Genomic DNA, 19,111 nt, shown 5'->3' with positions numbered 1-19,111 from the left:
AAATTCTACGTATTTCTAAGTTTCTAGCCAAGTTCTGGCTCTTAATCGAGGAACCCTTCTTTGATCAGCCTGGAGCAATGTGGCTCCTTTTAACTTTGGACCCCCTTAATGATACCAAAGTACTACTGTTGTTTTATTTGGTGTTCTCTCATTCTCTTTACATTAGTTATGTATTTAATATATATGCCAACTCCATCACATGTGAGGCACTCTGGGAAGAAAGCAGGCCATCACAATTGGTGCAGTCTTGATTTGAAGCTCTTTGCAGTGATGACATGTATCCCTTATGATCACAGGGACTATTAACTACCAGGACAATACTGAGCAGTTTTTAAACATAAGCAGCCTCTACTAGGGACAATAGGAAAATAAAGCATACAAAATTGCTACAGTGGAGGTATTATTGGCCCAGATCCCATGGGATTCCTGGCAATTATCAAGATCTCTCAAATTCATAGTAAATAAACAAAAAACTCCAAAACACATGTAATATGAGAACAATTCTTTTCTCTCTTTAGATAACACAGTAGTCAGTAGTCAACTTGCTCTGTTGTAGGCTTTGCTACTACAATAAAAAACATAAAACTACTATTAAAAGAGGAAAACAAAAATGTATTATAGGCTTAGAGGGATCTGACAGATGTCCTTGTTGGAATTTTCCACTCATCTTTACTCCAGAGTCATTGTGGGCTGCCTTCCTTTGTGGGTGGAATTTATCTGGGGGTGTCTTGTGGTTGGTGTCTTGACCTTTGTGTTTGCCCGTTCAATGGCTCATGGCTCTTTTTCCCTCTGTTGCAGATGATGGGAGGCAAGGGCCTTAAACAGGCCACGGAAACTGCGATATTAAATGCCAACTACATGGCCAAGCGATTAGAAAAACACTACAGAATTCTTTTCAGGGGTGCAAGAGGCAAGTATCAACTTTAATCTATCATTAATTTGGTTTTTTCTTGGCCAAACTAAGTGTGATCTAGATGTGCTTTTCTGACCTGGGTAAGAGACTTCTGTTTCTTAGCACATATCAGACAATAGTGGAGAGTTCTTGGAAATAACTCCGGTTTATTTTATTTTATTTTTTTATTTTTGAGATGGAGTCTTGCTCTATCACCCAGGCTGGAGTCCAGTGGCAGGATCTTGGCTAACTGCAACTTCTGCCTCCCAGGTTCAAGTGATTCTCCTGCCTCAGCCTCCCGAGTAGCTGGGACTACACGTGTGCACCACCACGGCCGGCTAATTTTTATATTTTCAGTAGACACAGGGTTTCACCATGTTGGCCAGGCTGGTCTTGAACTCCTGACCGCAGGTGATCCACCTGTATTAGCCTCCCAAAGTGCTGGGATTATAGGCGTGAGCCACCGCGCCCAGCTATAACTCCACTGTAGTTAACAGTTTAGGGACATTACTATATGCAAGTTTCTCCTAGGCTCCTAGTCCACACAGCAGCCCGGGTCAATAAAGAGTCCACAACACTGAAATGTATACGTAAATACTATGAGCTAATTATTTACAAAGTGCTATGGATATGCTTTGAAAGAGTAGAGTAACTCAGACTGGGTAGAGGCAGGATGGAATGGTTGAGAGTGCCTTCTCGCTGGAGCCATTTGAGATGGGCCCGGAAGCCAGTGTAGCCAATGAGAGCCTAAGTAAGCAGAGACACAGGAGCAAACCAGAGAAAAGGAAGCTGTCTGGTCTGGAGTGAAGGATGGATGGTGTGGCCGGGCGCGGTGGCTCAAGCCTGTAATCCCAGCACTTTGGGAGGCCGAGACGGGCGGATCACGAGGTCAGGAGTTTGAGACCACCCTGGCTAACACGGTGAAACCCTGTCTCTACTAAAAAAATACAAAAAGCTAGCCGGGCGAGGTGGCTGGCGCCTGTAGTCCCAGCTACTCGGGAGGCTGAGGCAGGAGAATGGCGTAAACCCGGGAGGCGGAGCTTGCAGTGAGCTGAGATCCGGCCACTGCACTCCAGCCCGGGCGACAGAGCAAGACTCCGTCTCAAAAAAAAAAAAAAAGGATGGATGGTGGAGAGGGAGCAAATGACGATGAGGCTGCAAAGGTAGCGTGGGGCCTTGAAGGTCTTGGAAGGCTCTGGACTTCACCCTTGAGCCGGACAATAACCATTAATGGTTTTTGAGCAGGAGAGTGCAGGGATTCATGAAGAGACTGTTACAAGCATTAAGACAGCGCAAGGGGGAAACATGCCTTAGAGGCAGCAAGGGGCTGGGGTGGTGGCTCACACCCACAAACCTGTAATCACACCTGTGATTTAAGGTTAGCCTCTAGGGCTTACAACAGAGGGAATAATAGGCCGGGGAACAAAGTCACCCTGAAAGTGATAGGAGGGAACTAAAAACCAGGCAGCCTTTTACACACTGGGCTGTGGGCTCAGAACCTCATAGCTGAGTCTTGGAAGCGGTGAGGCCCCAGGAAAGAATATTGAAGGTGACAAGCCAGAACAAAACACCTCAAGTAGATGGCTACATTAAGAGGGAGGCAGAAGTCGGGTGCCTGGTGAGGGGCACTCTACACCTAAGGCGGCTTTAGAACCCTGGCAGCACTTGGCACAGTGTGTCTCCCTCCCCACCCCTGCCTGGCCCCCCTGCTGCCGTGTGGCTCCACCTCCTCCCTGCAGCCTCCACTCCTTCCTCTTGCCCACCCCCGACCCCACCCCGGAGCAGCTGCTCTCCCCCTCGGTATTGTCTGGCTCTGTCCATCTGACTCCAGGGTCCGGGAGAGGGTGGAGGCTGCGCCTGCTTTGTTTCTCTGGCAGTTAACAGACAAATGCGCGTGATGACGCATAGTAAGGAGAGACACTGTAAAGGGCAGGTGGCTGATTTAATCTTACTTAAGTTTATTTATTTATATTTTTTCCACTTTTACTGAGGTATGATTGACATCTGATCTTAAATTATGAGTCTTAAAAGGAACCTTTGTCTATAACAATTAGGAAGCCTTTGGTAGCCTTTGAAAGTAGTTTGGGCACAATGGTGAGGCAGACGCTGGATGGAAATGGGCCGAGATGTGGATGGAGGTCGGGAAGGAGAGGGGAGAAGGATTCCATGTTTGCGGGGAGTTTGGTAGTGAAGGAGGAGGGGGTTGCTTCAGTAGGATGTAGTTATATTTTCTTTTTAGCTATGAAAACAACATGATTTTAAGCTGTGAGAAGGGAGAGTGAAGATACCTTTGAGAGAAAAACAGATAGGGGGACAAAGTCTCCCTGGAAAGGAAAGGCTGGAGCTGAGAACCAGGTACGAGTCCTTGCTATGGTCCCAGAGTGAGAGCAGGACAGACACCGGGACCTGGAGCTTGGATCAGAGAGACAGACATCAGGAACCAGCCCACCCGCCTGCACCTGGGCAATAGCAACACGGCGCTTATGGGATCTTGCTTTCTCTGGTCCAGGTGGAATATACCTCTATAGCTGTGATCTTTAATTTAACGGCTGGTCTTACCTTATAAATCTGTATCCAAAGGGGTGGTTCCACAGTTTGAAAAAGAATAGGATCAAATAACCGGAAGCGCTGGTTAAGAATGCTTCCCAGAGAGCAGAAAACACAGTTGTGGGCAACATGTCTCTAAGCAACACAATAAAATGCATCTGTGAAGTGGGTACTAAAGAAGTGGCAAGAGTTACTAATTAATTCAAACCTAGCTTAGCTCCTGCTCCGTGAAATGTATCCTGCTTGTGTATTGGCTTTAAGGAATAGCTTCAATATTTATTCTGTCTGATTATATAAATAATGTATATATGCTCAGCATGGAACCTTTGGAAAATAATAAAGCATGACAAAGAAAATGTAAATGGTCCATGGTTCCATCAAACAGTTATAGGCATTACTAATATTTTCTGTATTTCTTCTCCTCTTTTGTTTGTACAATTGATCATACTACAGATAGTTTTATTAGTTTGTTGTCCGGGCTGAAGTGTAGTGGTGCCATGGTAGCTCACTGCAATCTTGACCTCCTGGGTTCAAGTGACCCTCCTAACTCATCCTCCCAAGTAGCTGGGACCACAGGCACACACCCCCACACCTGGCTAATTTATTTATATATATATTTTTTGTAGAGATGGGGTCTTGCTCTGTTGCCCAGGTTGGTCTTAAACTCCTCTGCTCAAGTGATCCTCCCACCTTGGCCTCCCAAAGTGCTGGGGTTATAGGCGTGAGCCACTGCACCCACCCTAAAAATACAGTTTTTAGCCTGTTTTTTAACTGTATATTATGAGCATTTTCCCCGTCACTAAATAATCTTTGAAAGTGGCACTGTCAATTCCATTGTATAGATGTGCCATGATTTAACCAATTGTATAGTTTTGTTCCCTTTGTTTGCATTTATTACAATGTGGCAATGAGTATCCTTTGCTTGAAATTTTAAAGAATCTTGCCTGATAATTTCCTTAGGAGAGAGTCATAGAAAAACAATTATTATCTCAGAGGATATGAATGCACTGAAGCTCTTGACACGTATGGCTTCAATTTTTTTCCCAGAGACTTTGTGCCAATTTATCTCTCAGTGATAACATATGAGAGTGGCCATCACACTGGGGCCTAGTGAGGACTGAGAACTAGACAGAAGAACAAGAAAACAATATATCATTGCCAATTTGACAGGTGAAAATGACCTTATTGTTTTAGTATATGTAGCCAATGCTCTCAATGTTTCCCCAGTTCTTAGTGCCAACCTTGCCCATCCAGGGAAACTGTGTTCCCCCATCAGTTGTCTACTTCACTCTCCTTTACAGCCGGCTCTCTGATTTCGCAGCTTAAAATCATGTTGTTTCCATATTTTAAAAAGATATATAACTGCATCCTATTGGTTTTTTTCCTAATTGCTTATTTGTTCATATTTTAAACTTCCTTATGTTTACTTTTATTTAGTAGTGGCCGGGTGTGGTGGTTCACGCCTGTAATCCAAGCACTTTGGGAGGCTGAGATGGGTTGTCTAAAAGTATGACACTTATATTTATATATAGCACCTAATAATAACGATAAAGACTATGCTGCTGGTTTATGTACTTGCTACATAATGCTTTTTATCATTATTTTTATTATTATTTTTTGAGACAGAGTCTCACTTGGTCACCCAGGCTGGAGTGCAGTGGCGCGATCTTGGCTCACTGCAACCCCGCCTCCCAGGTTCAAGTGATTCTCCTGCCTCAGCTTCCCCAGTAGCTGGGACTACAGGTGTTCATCACCACACTCGGCTGATTTTTGCATTTTTAGTAGAGATGGGGTTTCACCATGTTGCCTGGGCTGGCCTCAAACTCCTGACCTCAGGTGATCCTCCCACCTTGGACTCCCAAAATGCTGGGATTACAGGTGTGAGCCACTGCGCCTGGCCACCATCATTATTTTAGAGTGTGTTCCTTCTACTGTAAAAAAAAAAAAAAGTTAACTGTAAAACAGCCTCAGGGCAGACACTTCAGGAGGTATTCCAGAAGAAGGCATGGTCATCACAGGAGATAGCAGCTCCATGTGTGTTAGTGTCCCTGAACACCTTCCAGAGGGACAAGATGTCGGAGAAGGGGCCAAGTGCTGTGGCTCATGCCTGCAATCCCAGCAGTTTGGGAGGCCAAGGCAGGAGAGTTGTTTGAGCCCAGGAGTTTGAGACCAGCCTGGGAAACATCATGAGACCTATCTCTTCAAAAAAAAAAAAAATTAACCGCCATCGTGGCACACACCTATAGTCCCAGCTAGTTGGAAGGTTGAGGCGGGAGGATTGCTTGAGCCTGGGAAGTTGAGGCTGCAGTGAGTTGTAATGGTGCCACTGCACTCCAGCCTGGGGGACAGAGTGAGACCCTGTCTCAAAAAAAAAAAAGATGTGGAGGTGGAAGACAGTGATATTGAGCATCCTGAATCTGTAGGCCTAGACAAAGGTGTGTGTTTGTGTCTTAGTTTTTAACAAAAAAGTTTAAAAAGTAAAAAGAAATTAAATGTAGAAGAAAGCATACAGGATAAGGATACCGAGAAAGAAAGTGTTTTTGTACAGCTGTACAATTGTGTTTTAAGTGTTATTACAAAAGCGTCAGAAATTTTTAAAAATTTAAAAGTTTATAAAGTAAAAAAGTTACAGTAGGCCAGGTGCGGTGGCTCACGCCTGTAATTCCAGCACTTTGGGAGGCCGAGGCGGGCAGATCACTTGAACTCAGGAGTTCGAGACCAGCCTGGCCAACATGGTGAAACTCTGTCTCTACTAAAAATACAAAAATTAGCCAGGCGTGGTGGTGTGCGCCTGTAATCCCAGCTATTCGGGTGGCTGAGGCATGATAATCGCTTGAACCCAGGAAGCGGAGGCTGCAGTGAGCCAAGATTGTGCCACTGCACTCCAGCCTGGGCCACAGATTGAGACTCTGCCTCAAAAAAGTTACAGTAAGCTAAGGTTAATTTATTATTGAAGAAAAAAATTTTTAAAAAAAAGTTAATATAGCCTAAGTGTACAGTGTTTATAAAGTCTATGGTAGTACACAGGAATGTCCTATACCTTCCCATTCACTCACCACTCACTCACTGACTCATCCAGAGCAACTTCCAGTCCTGTAAGCTCCGTTCATGGTAAGTGCCCTACACAGGTGTACCATTTTTTATCTTTTATGCCATATTTTTGCTCTATCTTTTCTATGTTGAGATATGTTTAGATACACAGATTCGGACCATTGTGTTACGATTGCCTACAGTATTCAGTACAGTAGGAGCAAGAGGCTGTACCATGTAGCCTCAGTATATATAGTAGACTTTACCAACTAGTTTATGTAAGCACACAATGCTGTTTGCACAATGACAAAGTCATCTCACAATGCACTTCTCAGAACATATTCCCTTCATTAAGTAATGCATGACTGTATTCTGCTAGAATGAGGAAAGAAAGGAATTACCTCAGGTAAGATGATACTTTTTTTTTTTTTTGAGACAGTTTCGCTCTTGTTGCCCAGACCGGATTGTAATGGCACGTTCTCGGCTCACCTCAACCTCTGCCTCCTGGGTTCAAGTGATTCTCCTACCTCAGCCTCCTGAATAGCTGGGATTACAGGCATGCGCCACCATGCCTGGCTAATTTTGTATTTTTAGTAGAGATGGGGTTTCTCTATGTTGGTCAGGCTGGTCTCGAACTCCTGATCTCAGGTTATCTGCCCACCTAGGCCTCCCAAAGTACTGGGATTACAGGTGTGAACCGCTGCACCAGGCAAGAGGATACATTTTAAAGGAAGAATTGCAAAAATCCATAGCTGTCTACTTTTGTGGGAGGCAAAGGTCACTGTTTGATCTGAATGGAGTTCCCATTAGTAGGAGGAGATGACTTTGTTAGTATTCCAATGTTTTCTTTATGTTTTAATTTCTTATAAGCCTATCTTTTTTTTTTTTTTTGAGACAGAGTCTTGCTCTGTCACCCAAGCTAGAGTCCAGTGGTGCAATCTCGGCTCACTGCAACCTCCGCCTCCTGGGCTCAAGCGATTCTCCTGCCTCAGCCTCCCACTGTGAATACAGGCGCCCGCCACTGCACCTGGCTAATTTTTATATTTTTAGTAGAGACAAGGTTTCGCCATGTTGGCCAGGCTTATTTTGATCTCTTGACCTCAGGCCATCTGCCTTTTTTTTTTTTTTTTTTTAAATCAGACAAACCCAACTCTGCCTGCAAATACTTGTCCCTGCAGAGGTTTCCAGGTGACCCTTGCTGTATGGGTGGGCAGGGGCCTCAGGGGCTGGGCCCTCATGTCCTTGGCTCACAAGTGACCCTGCTGAGTCCCACTTACCTGAACTCATTCTCAGGGAAACCTCATTCTAGCTTGAACTACAAGGAAACAGCCAGGAGGTTTGATTCTGTTAGTCATGGTCTGTGGATTGCAGCTAAAAGGCTTGACCAAGCATTGATTGCCCAGCAGAGCTTTCCAGAGTAGTTACCGAGTGAGTTAATTGATTCCTCGGCAGCCACCTTGAGGATGGGGGATAAGTAAGGTCTGGCCCCTTCTCTCAAGGAGGGTTTTGAGAAGCCCTGTTTTTCCACAGCACATTCCCATATTGTTCTTACCCTCAGAAGACAGTCTATATATGGGGGCGGTGGTTCCCACTTAGCCGCCCAGCGTTTACTTTGCTTTTCCTTCATCCCACCCCCTCCTGTCCTCCTTGCCCCTTTCACGTGGTACCTTCTCAGCTATAGTCACAGTTAGGTCCAGCAGAAACACCTACTCCGTGAACACTGAAACTTGGTGCTGGGTGCTTTATTCAATTTCCACTTGATATTGCCCCGGCATTGCCCTATAGCAGGTTTGTGTGTCCTAAAGGCTGCAAAGAATATCTTAGGATCTGGCTTCTGACAGCCACCAAGTTGAAATTTCATCCCGGCTGGGCGCGGTGGCTCAAGCCTGTAATCCCAGCACTTTGGGAGGCCGAGACTGGCGGATCACGAGGTCAGGAGATCGAGACCATCCTGGCTAACCCAGTGAAACCCCATCTCTGCTGAAAATACAAAAAATTAGCCGGGCGTGGTGGCGGGCGCCTGTAGTCCCAGCTACTCGGGAGGCTGAGGCAGGAGAATGGCGTGAACCTGAGAGGCGGAGCTTGCAGTGAGCTGAGATCCGGCCACTGCACTCCAGCCTGGGCAACAGAGCGAGACTCCGTTTCAAAAAAAAAAAGAAATTTCATCCCTTTCAGGGCTCACGTAGAGATGGAGAGAGATGCTGGAATTCCACTGTAGTTTCTATTTGAACGCAATAGAATATGGATTTAGAAACTAACATCTGAACTTCATTTAGAAAATGGAGCCCTTCCCAAACCTCTTGGCTGTGGTGGGGCCCTCTTCAGATGGCACTGTGGTATTAGCAGTGCTGTGTTGGGCTTGGCTTGATGGTGCCTTTCAGCTATTACTGAACCTCTGCTTGGAAGACTCTCCTCTTGTGCTGCCAGCAAGAGTGACTCCTCCCCCCACTGTGTCCCTCCCTTCCTCCCCTCCCTGCTGTCTGGTGTCATTCTGAGCAGCGAGCTTCCATTAGCTTTTGTCCTCCAATCATTGTCACAATCAGGGCATTTTGTTTTATTTTGTTTAAGAGACGGTCTTGCTCTGTTACCCAGGCTGGAGTGCAGTCACATTTTCATAGCTCACTGCAGCCTCAGCCTCCTGGGATCAAGCGATTCTCCCACCTCAGCCTTACACGTAGCTGGTACTACAGGCAGGCACACCTGCACCTAATTTTTTGTTTTTTTGTAGAAACAAGTTCTCACTATGCTGCCCAGGCTGGTCTCAAACTCTTGAGCTCAAGCGATCTTCCTGCCTCGGTCTCCTGAAATGCTGGGATTACAAGTGTGAGCTACCATGCCTGGCTGAATTTTCTGCTTTTGAATCACACTCCTTACAATTTATTCTCCATCACTGTTAGAAAGCATGTTTTGGCTGGGCGCAGTGGCTCATGCCTGTAATCCCAGCACTTTGGGAGGCTGAGATGGGGGGATCACTTGAGCCCTGGAGTTTGAGACCAGCCTAGCCATAGTGAGACCCCATCTCTACAGAAATTAGCTGGGCATGGTGGTGCACACCTGTAGTCCCAGCTACTCTCAGGAAGCTGAACTGGGAGGATTGGTTGGGCCCAGGAGGTCAAGGCTGCAGTGAGCTGTGGTGGCACTACTGCACTCCAGCGTGAGTGACAGAGCACTCAACCCTGTCTCAATTTCTTTTTTCTTTGAGACAGAGTCTCGCTGTGTCACCAGGCTGGAGTGCAGTGGCGTGATCTTGGCTCACTACAACCTCCGACTCCTGGGTTCAAGCGATTCTCCTGTCTAAGCCTCCCAAGTAGCTGAGACTGCAGGCGTGCGCTACCACGCCCAGCTAATTTTTGTATTATTAGTAGAGACAGGGTTTCACCACATTGGCCAGGATGGTCTCTATCTCTTGACCTCATGATCCACCTCGCAAAGTGCTGGGATTACAGGCTTGAGCCACCGTGCCCGGCCCCTGTCTCAATTTTTTTAAAGTTTTTTTTTTTTTTTCCTTAAAGCATAGTTTAAAAATATGCAGTGTCAATATATTCAGAGTCTTAGGCTCTTTATAGTTTAATTTTCAAACAAAACCACTTCTTTTATTTATTTATTTTTGGGGGGATGAAGTCTCGCTTTGTCTCCCAGGCTTGAGTGCAGTGGTGCCATCTTGGCTCACTGCACCCACCACCTCCCAGGTTCAGATGATTCTCTCACTCAGTCTCCTGAGTAGCTGGAACTACAGGCACCTGCCCCTACACCTGGCTAATTTTTGTTTGTTTTTTTTTTTCCCCCATAGAGACAGGGTTTCACCATGTTGGCCAGGCTGGTTTCTAACTCCTGACCTCAAGTGATCTGCCTGCCTCAGCCTCCCAAAGTGCTGGGATTATAGGTGTGACCTCTTTCATATTTATTCATTCTATGAGAAGCAGAGCAGTTCATAGACCGTTTTCAGGGGCTATTAATTACTGAATCTATTCTTCACAGGCTTGAGAAGTTATGCTTGCTCTGAGTCTCTGTAAGTGGATTCATTTTTGCTGAGAGTGAGGAAAGTGGGTTAAGAAGAAGAAGTACATCATTATCTCATGAGTAGATACTTTCCTGGAAGGCAATTCGTGAGTTGATGGACCGTGGAATTTGGGAAGCCCCGGAGGAATATTGGTCTATTTATTTATTTATTTATTTATTTATTATTTATTTTTTTTTTGAGGCGGAGTCTCGCTCTGTCGCCCGGACTGGAGTGCAGTGGCCGGATCTCAGCTCACTGCAAGCTCCGCCTCCCGGGTTTACGCCATTCTCCTGCCTCAGCCTCCCGAGTAGCTGGGACTACAGGCGCCCGCCATCTCGCCCGGCTAGTTTTTTTTTTGTATTTTTAGTAGAGACGGGGTTTCACCGTGTTAGCCAGGATGGTCTCGATCTCCTGACCTCGCGATCCGCCCGTCTCGGCCTCCCAAAGTGCTGGGATTACAGGCTTGAGCCACCGCGCCCGGCCTGGTCTATTTATTAAAACGCTGACTTAATGGTTTATTCCTGATGATGGTTGTGTGGTCAGTAGCTCATTCTGAGGAGCTACTGGCAGCCTGGACCTAGAGAAGAAGCCTGTTTATGAACTACAGGTTGCATATCCCTAATCTGAAAATCTACAAGTTTTTCTAAAAATTTGTATTTATTTTTTTGAGACAGGGTCTCGCTCCTATTGCCCAGGCTGGAGTGCAGTCGTGTGATCGTGGCTCACGGCAGCCTCGACTTGCTAGGCTCAGGTGATACTATTTTTAGTAGGGATAGGGTTTTGCCATGTTGCCCTGGCTGGTCTGGAACTCCTGATCTAAAATGATCTGCCCACCTCAGCCTCCCAAAGTGCTGGGATTACTGGCATGAGTCACTGTGCCTGGCCTGAAAATCCAAAACTTTTGGGTGCCAACATGAGACTCAAATAAAGATCTACAATTTCAAATAAGGGATATGTCATTGGTAGAACAAAGTGAACTGGGTTACACAGACTTTGGCCTCATTAACTCCTTGTTACTTACAGTATATTGTTTGACATCACATATTTCTAATTCTTTGTTTGCAGCCTGAAACCAAAACATCAAAAGGTCCTTCAAAGAAACATAAAATTCTGTATGTGTCTTATGGATATTATCTTTGATATATCCATATCTATACACACGCAAAAGTAATTATTTGATATTGAGGGTAAAGTTGCTAAAAAGTGTCAATGGCTCTAGAAATATTTTGTATAAAAGGATCAGGACTATGTGACGCATTTAACTGTTGCCAGTAGATTTTACGTCCGCAGAATAGAAATAATCTCATCCCCAGACACCTCCAGTCAAATGTTCCAGTAATGCCTCCCACCTGCCATTAGCCATAATCAGGTTCACAGGTGTGTAGTAAGCTGAACATCAGACACATCGGCCCAATGTGCTAAACATTTTTATTTGTAATAAGACTAAATGAAATCGTTATTGACAACAATAAACTTACCCAGTACCCATGGCTTCTTGGTCCTCACTGATACACGTAAAAAGCCGACACTTATTCATTAAATTACTTATTCATTTGTTTGGGTAAAACAATAAGCTGATGCTAATCTTGGGCTGAAACAACTTTCCTGAACAGGTTATGTGGGTCATGAATTTATTTTGGACACGAGACCCTTCAAAAAGTCTGCAAATATTGAGGCTGTGGATGTGGCCAAGAGACTCCAGGATTATGGTAAGTGGCTTTTGACATTCATGCCGCCGCCCATGCTGGCTGTGGACAACTTCCTAATGCACAAATGGAAAGTGCAGGCACCACAGTAAACTGATCTGGGGGATAAATGGGGAGCTCAGGATTCTTGGCAACCTCCAAAATAATAGAGAAAAAAGTTTCCTTATGACCGCATTGGTCCTGCCCTTCAGAAGATATTAAAATACGCATCTTGAATCCATTAACAGCCAAGAAAAGAAGTGTTTATGATTAAAATTAAAACCCCAGTGAGTTGCAGTGAGTGTAGTGGTGAAGGAAGCAGAGCAAATAACCCATCGAAGTGGTAGAGACAAATGGCATTGGAGTTTTATAGCCACCTCCGTCATGGCGTAGCTGTTTCAGCTGCTTCTGGAGATGAAGAAATAAGTGTAGCAGTTTTCACAAAGAAAATGCAACTTTCTTTGAAGCATTTTGAAAGACATGTGCATTAGTGGGTGTTCATTCAACTAGCTCACTACATTTTCCTAGTGAACAATGTTATTAATATTATAATATTAAGATCATATTGCTTTTTAGGGGGTTGGGAAGACAGAGTCTCACTCTGTTGCCCAGGTTGGAGTGCAGTGGTGCGATCTCGGCTCACTGCAACCTCCACCTCCCCAGTTCAAGTGATTCTTGTGCCTCAGCCTCCCAAGTAGCTGGACTACAGGTGCACACCACCATACCCAGCTTTTTTTTTTTTGTATTTTTAGTAGAGACGGGGTTTCACCATGTTGGCCAGGCTGGTCTCGGACTCCTGAGCTCAGGCAGTCCACCTGCCTCAGTCTCCGAAAGTGCTGGGATTACAGGTGTGAGCCAGTACGCCCAGCCAATATTACTATTATAACAATATGAAAATGATATTAATAGTATCAAGGATCTTTCAATTCTCAGAAAGGCTAAGTTGGGGAGAACTTTGCCATTCGATGGATATGGAGTCCTATCTGAGTTTTAATGACTTGTTTTGGGAAGAAAAGAGAAAAATCTTTTAAATTTAATAGTTTCACTAATGCATCATAATAGGAATCCCACGTGTGTGACTCACTCTCAAAGAATGCTCTTATTATGCAGTTACACTGATAATAGATGGGAAAGCCAGAGAAAGGCTTCATTAATGAAATTACCAATCCCATCCTCAAGATCTCCGCTTGACACCTCTTGTAACCTGACAGTAGAACTCCTTTCTCCTGATAGCCTCCCGGCTAGAGATTGGGTAATGGCTGATTCGGGATAAGACACTTTGTGGATGCCTTGCCTACTTCACACATCTAACTGCAACAGCATTTGCAAGGAGAGGAGGGACTCACAGGGAAATGGTAACTGAAGTTACCACCCAGTGTTTCCAAATCATGTTGTCTCCCGACCTCAGTGTTACTTTGATGATTGATAGAACCGTTTCCACACTTGTCCAAAAGCCCAGAATTGTCCAGGTGCCTGGCACACAGTAGGCACTCAACACATAGTGTTAATAAATGGGAGATCAAATGAATAGCTAAGTCAAAAAGCAAGGAACATGACAACATAGTTTCCAGGTCTTAAGCATAACTGCTGAATGTGAATTTTTAAGGAAGAGAGCTAATAATCTGTATATTTAACATGCAGCTTCTGTATGAGTCTTTCAGGCAAGTTTGGGGCATACTGCCTTAGACAGCAGTTCCAGGCTAATTATCAGACCTATTATCAGAATCACCTGGCATGTTTTATGACCATAGATTTTTGGGCCCTACCTTGGACTTCCTGAATCAGGGTCCAGGTGCAGGAATTTTTTTTGCAAGAACTCAGGTAGTTCAAAATATGGGAACCACTACAGCAGAATACATCGGACTGAATTTGCTCACACAGGGAATTAAGGGCAGACGTGATAGGTAATCAGCTTGTTCTCTTAAAAAAAAAATCCCGGTCTGGTTTGAGTGACAAAGGTATATGTATTTACCAAAACTCATTAAGTGGTACAGTTAGGATTTGTGCATTTCACTGTAAGTTTTATCACAAAAATATGTGAACAGATATTGAATTCTAGTCATGATATGTATGCTGAAGGGTTTAAGAGTGAAGTGTACTAATGACTGCAGTGTACTTTGAAATGCATCAGAAAGTAAGGCAGATAGCTAGATGAGTAGATATGTGATAAAGCAAACAATGGCATTGTAGGATCTAGATGGTGGGTATATGGGTGCTCACCTACAGTCCTTTCAACTCATCTGAATGTTAGTGTTTTTTTTTTTTTTTTAAAATAGAGACAGGGTCTCACTCTGTCACCCAGGCTGGAGTGCAGTGTTGTGATCTTGACTCACTGCAGGCTCAACTCCTGGGTTCAAGTGATCCTCCCACCTCAGCTTTCTAAGTAGCTGGGACTACAGGCACATACCACTACACCTGGCTAATTTTTGTATTTTTTGTAGAGATGGGGTTTTGCCATATTGCCCAGGCAGGTCTCAAACTGCTGGGCTTAAGCAATCTGCTGGCTTTGGCCTCCCAAAGTGCTGGGATTATAGGTGTGTGAGCCACAGCACCTGGCCTGAACATTTTTAAATAAAATGTTGGTAGAGAATTTTTTAAATCATGCGGATGTGACTCTAAAGTACCCCATGTAATTATGATGCTCACCAGAATTTGAGAACCACTGCACACTGGGGCAAGATTAGTTCAGAGGTGTCTCAACTTGGGAGTTGTTCTTCAGCTTTTAAAAGTTTCATAGGGCCAGTGTGGTGGCTCATGCCTGTTATCCCTGCATGCTGGGAGGCAGAGACAGGCAAATCAGTTGACCTCGGTAGCTGGAGACCAGCCTGGACAACATGGCAAAACCCTGTCTCTGCAACAACAAAAAAATTAGCCGGCTATGGTGGCGTGCACCTGTAGTCTCAGTTGCTTGGAAGGCTTAGGTGGGAGGATCATTTGAGCCCAGAAGGTTGAGGCTGCAGTGAGCCGTGAGTGTGCCAGTGCACTCTAGCCTGAGCAATAGAGCAAGACTCTGTCTCAAAAAAAAAAAAAAAAAAAACTTCATAGAAAAAAATACAAGAGGCCGGGCGCGGTGGCTCAAGCCTGTAATCCCAGCACTTTGGGAGGCCGAGACGGGTGGATCACGAGGTCAGGAGATCGAGACCATCCTGGCTAACACGGTGAAACCCCGTCTCTACTAAAAAAATACAAAAAACTAGCCGGGCGAGGTAGCGGGCGCCTGTAGTCCCAGCTACTCGGGAGGCTGAGGCAGGAGAATGGCATGGCGGGAACCCGGGAGGCGGAGCTTGCAGTGAGCTGAGATCCGGCCACTGCACTCCAGCCCCGGTGACAGAGCAAGACTCCGTCTCAAAAAAAAAAAAAAAAAAAAAAAAAAAGAAAAAAATACAAGAAATGGAAAATGTTGTTTTTGATTTTTGTCCTGGAAATCTCTCTCTTGACTACGTGTCTTGTTGCATCACCTTATGTGTAAACCTTTGGAAACAGAAACACACTGAACCTGTGTGCAATGTAAAGGCAAAGGCTTTCCACATAGTGGCCAAACTTCAGTTTCCTTATCGTACAAAATGGGGACAATAAGATTTGCTCCAGAGTCCTTAGCTCTTGTTATCTCATTATTTAACTTTTGCTAAGCTATAATATTTTTATTTCTTTCTCTTAATTACAAGTAATACATGATAATTACTGAAAGATTCTAAAGTATAATCGAAGTGAAATAAAAATCCCAGTCTCATTTTCTGGCCATATTTACAGTTAACATTTTATATTTTCTTCAAGGCATCTTCCCTCATAAAATCTGCATGTACTATATAAGTACTTTGTTCTTTTATTTATATATAGACATGGAATATCATTATGTGGCTTGCTTTTTTACTTTTTTTTTTTTTTTTTTTTTTGAGACGGAGTCTCGCTCTGTCACCCAGGCTGGAGTGCAGTGGCCGGATCTCAGCTCACTGCAAGCTCCGCCTCCCAGGTTCACGCCATTCTCCTGCCTCAGCCTCCGGAGTAGCTGGGACTACAGGCGCCCGCCACCTCGCCCGGCTAGATTTTTGTATTTTTTGGTAGAGACGGGGTTTCACCGTGTTAGCCAGGATGGTCTTGATCTCCTGACCTCGTGATCCGCCCGTCTCGGGCTCCCAAAGTGCTGGGATTACAGGCTTGAGCCACCGCGCCCGGCCTACTTAATATTTTTGAATGTTTAGCCAGTTTAACAAATTGACATACTTTTGAATGGTTGTCTATTTACTGTATGGGCGCTCTGTAAAATTTGCTTATTTGATCTTCCATTGTTGGATATTAGGTTGTTTCCTAAATTTTTCTTCTATAAACAGTGCTGAGATGAATCCCCATATACATACATTTGCAAATGTATCTGATGATTTTCTTAGGATAAAGTATAAGAAGGGATAGGAACTTTTCTTCCAAACTGGGTAGGCCACTACCTTTCAGTGAGGCAATTTCTCCTGTCTCCCTTTGCAGGATTTCACGCCCCTACCATGTCCTGGCCTGTGGCAGGGACCCTCATGGTTGAGCCCACTGAGTCGGAGGACAAGGCAGAGCTGGACAGATTCTGTGATGCCATGATCAGCATTCGGCAGGAAATTGCTGACATTGAGGAGGGCCGCATCGACCCCAGGGTCAATCCGCTGAAGGTGCGTAGGCCCTGGAACTTTGCTTGAAATGTTCTTTAAACTAGAAAATGATGTCTGGACAGTGTACCAGCACCTCCTGAACTCTCAACTGAGGATGATACTCTTCCCTAGAATAAGGTAATTCTTCTGAGAAGATGCAGTTGTTACTCTGAAGTTTGCATCGTCTTGAACAGCATAGCAGTTACTCAAGGATGATGTGGTTGTGGAAGCTGTCCACAACTGTCTAGTTGGAGAATTTGTAACATTCTGTGTCTCTGTTTGATGTACTGTAGTGAGATTATGGCAGAAATAAAATTTACATATTCATATCACAAACTCTGCACAAGCACACCCTCTTATATTAGAGCAGTTATCTCTGAGAAAACTGTATTGGCATTTGGACTGGATGTTACAATGTTTATGCTCCATGTTGGGGAAAAGTTGGTTGGGCATTACTCTACCTCTTCTAAAACATGTTAATTGTATATGTGGTCAGAGTCCTAAGTTTCTTGTTAGTCCAGATATTAAGCTGGAAGATCAGGAGTGGAGAATACCATGAAGGCTGTGGTTGTGTCTTCATGGCTATAACCCAGAGAACAAGTCTGATATGCTGCAGCAGCTGGGGCAGGTTCCCAAACTGCCTGCCTGCAGGAGAGGGCAGGGACCAGTGACTTGCAGAAGGCAGGCACCTCTCTAGAGGTGAGTTCACAGAGTCATGGAGGCATACAAGATGATTATTCTTACCATCATTTATTTCTCTTTTCTCTCTGAAGACTCCTTCTTCTTTCAGGATTTAGGCTATTCTTTCAAATGGCAATAAACATTTCAAAGAGCATAATAGTTATAATACAAGTGGGTAATACTGCTCATAGGATTATATCAGATTTTAAAATGAGCCAAATTATGTTATATGCTGTTTATCAACATATGCAGTAATAGTATAAAAGCATGATGAGAATGGTAAACACCAAATTCAGAAGAGTGGTTAGCACTGGGAAGGGGATATACAGGCAGCTCCAAACATGTAGGTAATTTTTTCTAAAAGGTGAAGCCAATATGACAGAATGTTCATTAGACTCTGCTGGGTGGTAGATGTGATGATTATTACCATAACATTCTGATATTTAAAATATTTCACAATTACAAATCACATTCTACCCCCTAAATTGAAAGAAAACCACAGCTTTCTCTGCCTGGGCTCCTGTCAGAAGCTTGACAGTTGAGGTGCAGGATGGGAGGAGAAGAGAGTGTATTTTTCTGACCCCTCCCCTGTCCATATCTCTGTCTCAGATGTCTCCACACTCCCTGACCTGCGTTACCTCCTCCCACTGGGACCGGCCTTATTCCAGAGAGGTGGCAGCATTCCCACTCGTAAGTTCTCTGAATCTGAATGTGCCAGCTGGGAAGGCATGGGCCAGCTCCTATCCTGAGGGGTGTACACTCTTAGCTTTCTCATTATAGAAACTGTATGTGGGGCACCTTGTGAAATAAGGGCCTTGACGAGGAATGAGGAGCAAAGAAATTGGCTTTCAGAGGTGAGGTCATACAGTATCAACTACAGGTCTGGGAACTCATAGGGAACACAGTGGGGGAAAACTGAATATGAGTCCTGCCCAGTGGACCAATGTGCTTCCCTCCACCGTGGGACAGGGAGATGGTGCCCAATGCAGCCTTCCTTTCCTTTCTGATTCTTATATGGAGGAGAAGGTCCTGTGTAGTCTGAGTGAGATAGGGAGAAGGTTCAAAATGTGCCAAATTATGCTATGTACTATTTACGGATCTGTGCAGTAATAGTATAAAAACATAATGAGAATGGTAAATCCTGTATTCAGGATAATGGTTGTCATTGGAGAGGAGGGCAAACAAAATGATGCTTTTTTTTTTTTTGAGACAGACAGAGTCTTGCTCTGTCACCCAGGCTGGAGTGCAGTGGCATGATCTCGGCTCACTGTAAGCTGCACCTCCCAGGTTCACGCCATTCTCCTGCCTCAGCCTCCAAGTAGCTGGGACTACAGGCGCCCGCCACCACACCTGGCTAATTTTTTGTATTTCTAGTAGAGACAGGGTTTCACTGTGTTAGCCAAGATGGTCTTGATCTCCTGACCTCGTGATCCACCCACCTCGGCCTCCCAAAGTGCTGGGATTACAGGCGTGAGCCACCGTGCCCAGCCGATGCTTTTTTTTTTTTAAATTGTTCAAATTTTTATTTTATGCACAGTATGAGAAATTAACTTTTTTTTTTTTTTTTTTGAGACATAGTTTCTCTCTTGTTGCCCAGGCTGGGGTGCAATGGCACAATCTCGGCTCACTGCAGCCTTTACCTCCCGGG

The 19,111-nt window shown here is 44.6% G+C and overlaps 1 protein-coding gene across 1 annotated transcript in view; it reads left to right on the top strand.

Annotated features, from left to right (window-relative positions):
• GLDC (glycine decarboxylase) overlaps positions 1 to 19,111 on the top strand; it is a 120,626-nt gene that overhangs the window by 100,222 nt on the left and 1,293 nt on the right. The window contains exons 21-24 of the mRNA XM_033237305.1: positions 799 to 910; positions 12,083 to 12,178; positions 16,631 to 16,803; positions 18,073 to 18,153. Of these exons, the coding sequence (XP_033093196.1) occupies positions 799 to 910; positions 12,083 to 12,178; positions 16,631 to 16,803; positions 18,073 to 18,153 (462 nt within the window). The remainder of the gene's footprint in view (positions 1 to 798; positions 911 to 12,082; positions 12,179 to 16,630; positions 16,804 to 18,072; positions 18,154 to 19,111) is intronic.

The sequence above is a fragment of the Trachypithecus francoisi genome, unplaced genomic scaffold (assembly GCF_009764315.1).
Source record: "Trachypithecus francoisi isolate TF-2019V2 unplaced genomic scaffold, Tfra_2.0 Lachesis_group16, whole genome shotgun sequence".
Classification (NCBI taxonomy): Eukaryota; Metazoa; Chordata; class Mammalia; order Primates; family Cercopithecidae; genus Trachypithecus; species Trachypithecus francoisi.
This window is presented reverse-complemented; position numbering and strand designations above follow the sequence as displayed.